The sequence below is a fragment of the Carlito syrichta genome, unplaced genomic scaffold, assembly GCF_000164805.1.
Source record: "Carlito syrichta isolate Samal-C Ts95f unplaced genomic scaffold, Tarsius_syrichta-2.0.1 Scaffold288315, whole genome shotgun sequence".
In the NCBI taxonomy this organism is placed as follows: domain Eukaryota; kingdom Metazoa; phylum Chordata; class Mammalia; order Primates; family Tarsiidae; genus Carlito; species Carlito syrichta.
Window position 1 is genome coordinate 192,746 of NW_007232411.1, and position 4,071 is coordinate 196,816.

A 4,071-nucleotide genomic window follows, 5' to 3' on the forward strand; every position below is an offset into this window, starting at 1 on the left:
CGCTGTGGTGGCCGGGAGCGGCCACTGCACTCCAGTCTGGGCGACAGAGTGAGACTCCAACTCAAAAATAAATAAATAAATAAGCTGGGCTCGGTGGCTCAGCCTGTAATCCCGCGCCTTGGGAGGCTGAGGTGAGTGGATTGCCTAAGCCTGCGTGTTCGAGACCCGCCTGGGCAACTTGGCAAGACCTCATCTCTACAATAAATCAAAAAAATCAGCCAGGCATGGTAGGACATGCCTGTAATTCCGGCTACTTGGAAGGCTGAGGTGGAAGGATTGCCGGAGCCCAGCAGGTCGAGGCTGTGGTGCAGTGCAGCCACTGCACTCCAGTCTGGGCGAAGAGTGAGACTCTGACTCAAAAAAAGAAGGAAGTGCCTGAGCCCGTGGGTTCGAGACCCGCCTGGGCAGCGAGACCTCATCTCTACAATAAATCAAAAAATCAGTTGGGCGTGGTAGTGCATGCCTGTAATTCCAGCTCCTTGGAAGGTTGAGGCGGAAGGATTGCCGGAGCCCAGCAGGTCGAGGCTGCGGTGGCCGGGAGCGGCCACTGCACTCCAGTCTGGGCGACAGAGTGAGACTCCAACTCAAAAAAAAAAGAAGGAAGTGATAGTCAGCTGGGCACAGTGGCTCACGACTATAATCCCAACACTTTGGGAGGCTGAGGCGAGAGGATCATCTGAGTTCAGGGGTTTGAGACCAGCCTCAGTAACTTGGCGAGACCTTGTCTCTACAATAAATTTTAAAAAATGCCGGGCTCAGTGGCTCAGCCTGTAATCCCGTGCCTTTGGGAGGCTGAGGTGAGTGGATTGACTGAGCCCGCGGGTTTGAGACCCGCCTGGGCAGGCGAGACCTCATCTCTACAATAAATCAAAAAATTAGCCGGGCGTGGTAGCGCGCACCTGTAATTCCGGCCACTCGGAAGGCTGAGGAAGAAGGATCGCCAGAGCCCAGCAGGTTGAGGCTGCGGTGGCCGGGAGCGGCCACTGCACTCCAGTCTGGGCGACAGAGTGAGACACCAACTCAAAAAAAAAAAAAAATTAGCAGGGCATGGAGGCCCACACCTGTAGATCCAGCTACTTGGAAGGTTGAGGCAGAAGGATTGCCTGAACTCAGCAAGTAGAGGCTGCAGTGGCTGTGAATGTGCCACTGCACTCCATCCTAGGTGACAATGAGACTCTGACTCAAAAACAAAAAGAAAAAAAAAGTGATAGTTTAGGAACGTAATATACATGTCATATTTATAGAGTTAAAGCACATGATAATTTGAATAATCTGTATAGATGCTGAAAAGGTATTTGACAAAATTCAGTACCTATTCATGTTTAAAATACTCGGGCCGGGCTCGGTGGCTCAGCCTGTAATCCCAACATTTTGGGAGGCCGAGGCAAGTGGATTGACTATGCCCGCGGATTCGAGACCCGCCAGGGCAACTTGGTGAGACCTCGTCTCTACAATAAAATCAAAAACTAGCTGGGTGTGGTAGCGCATGCCTGTAGTTCCAGCTACTTGGAAGACTGATGCGGAAGGATCGCTTGAGCCTAGCAGGTTGAGGATGCAGTGGCCGGGAGTGTGCCACTGCACTCCAGTCTGGGCGACAGAGTGAGATTCCAACTCAAAAAAACAAAAATACCCAGTACAGCAGAGTGTGGTGGTTCACATCTGTAATTCCAGTACTTTGAGAGGCCAAGGCGGAAGGACTGCCTGATCCTAGGAGGTTAAAGCTGTGGTGTGCTGTGATCGCGCCACTGCACTCAGTCTAGGCGACAGAGTGATACCCTGACTCAAAAACAAAAACTAAACAAATGAATAGCTCAATACAAGAGAAATTGAGGGTATTTCTTTTTTTTTGAGTTAGAGTCTCACTGTCGCCCAGGCTGGAGTGCAGTGGCAAGCTCACAACCACTGCAGCTTCAACCTGCTGGGCTCAGGCAATCCTTCCACCTCAGTCTTCCAAATATCTGGAACTACAGGCATATGCCACCACACTCTGCTAATTTTTTTATTTATTGTAGAGATGAGGTCTTGCCAAGTTGCCCAGGCTGGTCTTGAACCCTGGGATCAGGCAGTCCTCTCGCCTCTACCTCCCAAAGTGCTGGGATTACAGGCTTGAGCCACTGCACCCAGCAAGGGTATTTTTGGATGTGATAACCGAGTGGGCAGGATATAAAATGGGGGTGCATCAATATCTGCTGTTCAGGACTTTTTAAGGAATAAGACATTTACAGAATGTCAAGCTATCCCTGAGCCTAGCCTAAGGCAAGAACTTAATACGTGGCAGGAGCAAGTACATACCGTTTTTTGGTGTTTATTTTTTGCTGGTTTTTTTTTTTTTTTTTTAGTTTGAGTCTCACTCCCCTACCCAGGTTGGAGTGCAGTGGTACGCTCACTGCCACCCCAGCATCGACCTGCTGGGCTCTGGCAATCCTTCCGCCTCAGCCTACCAAGTAGCCGGAACTACAGGTGTGCTCTACCACGCCCAGCTAATTTTTGATTTACTATAGAGACATGGTCTCGCCAAGTTGCCCAGGCTAGTCTCAAACCCATGGACTCTGGCAATCCACTTACCTCAGCCTCCCAAAGTGCTGGGATTACAGGTTGAGCAGAACATACCGTTTTTTGTGGGGTTTTTTGAGTTGGAGTCTCACTCGGTCGCCCAGACTGGAGTGCAGTGGCCGCTCCTGGCCACTGAAGCCTCGACCTGCTGGGCTCTGGCCATCCTTCCCCCTCAGCCTTCCAAGTAGCTGGAACTACAGACGCGCACTACCACGCCCGGCTTTTTTTTTTATTTTTATTGTAGAGATGAGGTCTCGCCAAGTTGCCCAGGCGGGTCTCGAACCTGCGGACTCAGGCAATTCACTCACCTCAGCCTCCCAAGGCGCGGGATTACAGGTTGAACATACCTGTTTTTATGATAGATAACACACAAATACTATTTTTATGACACAAATGGGAGCCTTATAGCTCTGAATGTGAAAAAGGCCACGGTTCTCACCTTCCAGCCAAGAGCATGCAGCCCCACCACTGCCCCATAGTGTGAGCAGAGAGGCCGCACAGGGTCTGCCAGGACCTTCTGCAGGGAGAGCAGGATCTGTTGATAGAGGCCACTTACAAGGTCCCCATGAGTCCTGTGGGAGCAACATTCAGTCAGGGAGGGGAATGAGGTACAGTGCTGCCCAGCTTGGCACAAGATACAGCACACAGAACAGCATTTGTATGGCACATGGGCATATGTTGTTAAGTGAACAAGGCTGCCAGGGTGATTGGCCCAGAGCCTGAGGGCTGAAGAACTAATACGCTGGCATATTTGAAATCTCCTCGTAGAATCCCAGTGTGCCACAGCACATGAGCTAGGAAACTAAGGAAAGAGATCCTGCCTCCTTTTACCGCACAGCCTCAAAGCCAGAGGCTTCACCCCACCTCCCTACCCCCGCCCCCCACTCGGCTCTGCAGCAGCCCACCCCTTACTCAGCTCTAGGCCCAGTGGCTACCAGAAGATGTGGCTGAGCAGGAGGGCTGCCCCATCCCGCAGAGTCCAGTGGTCATTCAGAGGATTGATGGAAGCAGCCAGTGGCTCCAGGACGCAGTAGAGGACACTGCCCACCAGAGAGCGGACATAGGGCCCCAGGCAGAGGTGTGGATTCCGAACCAGACTCCGTGCCACCTGCAGCAGCCGGTGCAGCTGCTCCAGGTCATGGCTTACAGATTTCACCTGTTGGTGGAAAAGGGGGGCTTAGGGAGAAAAGGGGGGCAGGCTGGAGCCCATCATTCTGGCAGCACCTGCATGAGTCCACACTGCTGAGTCATCTCCTCCCAACAAAACATTCTCCCCACCCCATCCTTGTCACTTACCCCACTGACCACATAAACAAAGTAAGGCAGGAGCGCTGCGATCTTGGAGTTTGTCTGCAAGTCCTGGAGAGCAACCTAAAAGAAAGGGCCCAGACTGCACCAGATCCACCAGCTCCAGGGATGCCTGACACTGTTCTGGAGGGCAGCTTAGCACTGTACTCATGGTTTTTTTTTGTTTTTGAGTTGGAGTCTCACTCTGTCACCCAGACTGGAGTGCAGTGG

At 52.0% G+C, this 4,071-nt stretch overlaps 1 protein-coding gene across 1 annotated transcript in view; it reads right to left on the minus strand.

Moving 5' to 3' along the window:
- The window catches only part of TAF6L (TATA-box binding protein associated factor 6 like), a 15,833-nt gene that overhangs the window by 2,135 nt on the left and 9,627 nt on the right, over positions 1-4,071 (minus strand). Inside the window, 3 exon segments of the mRNA XM_021710223.1 lie at positions 2,993-3,125; positions 3,489-3,709; positions 3,850-3,924. Coding sequence (XP_021565898.1) covers positions 2,993-3,125; positions 3,489-3,709; positions 3,850-3,924 — 429 coding nt within the window.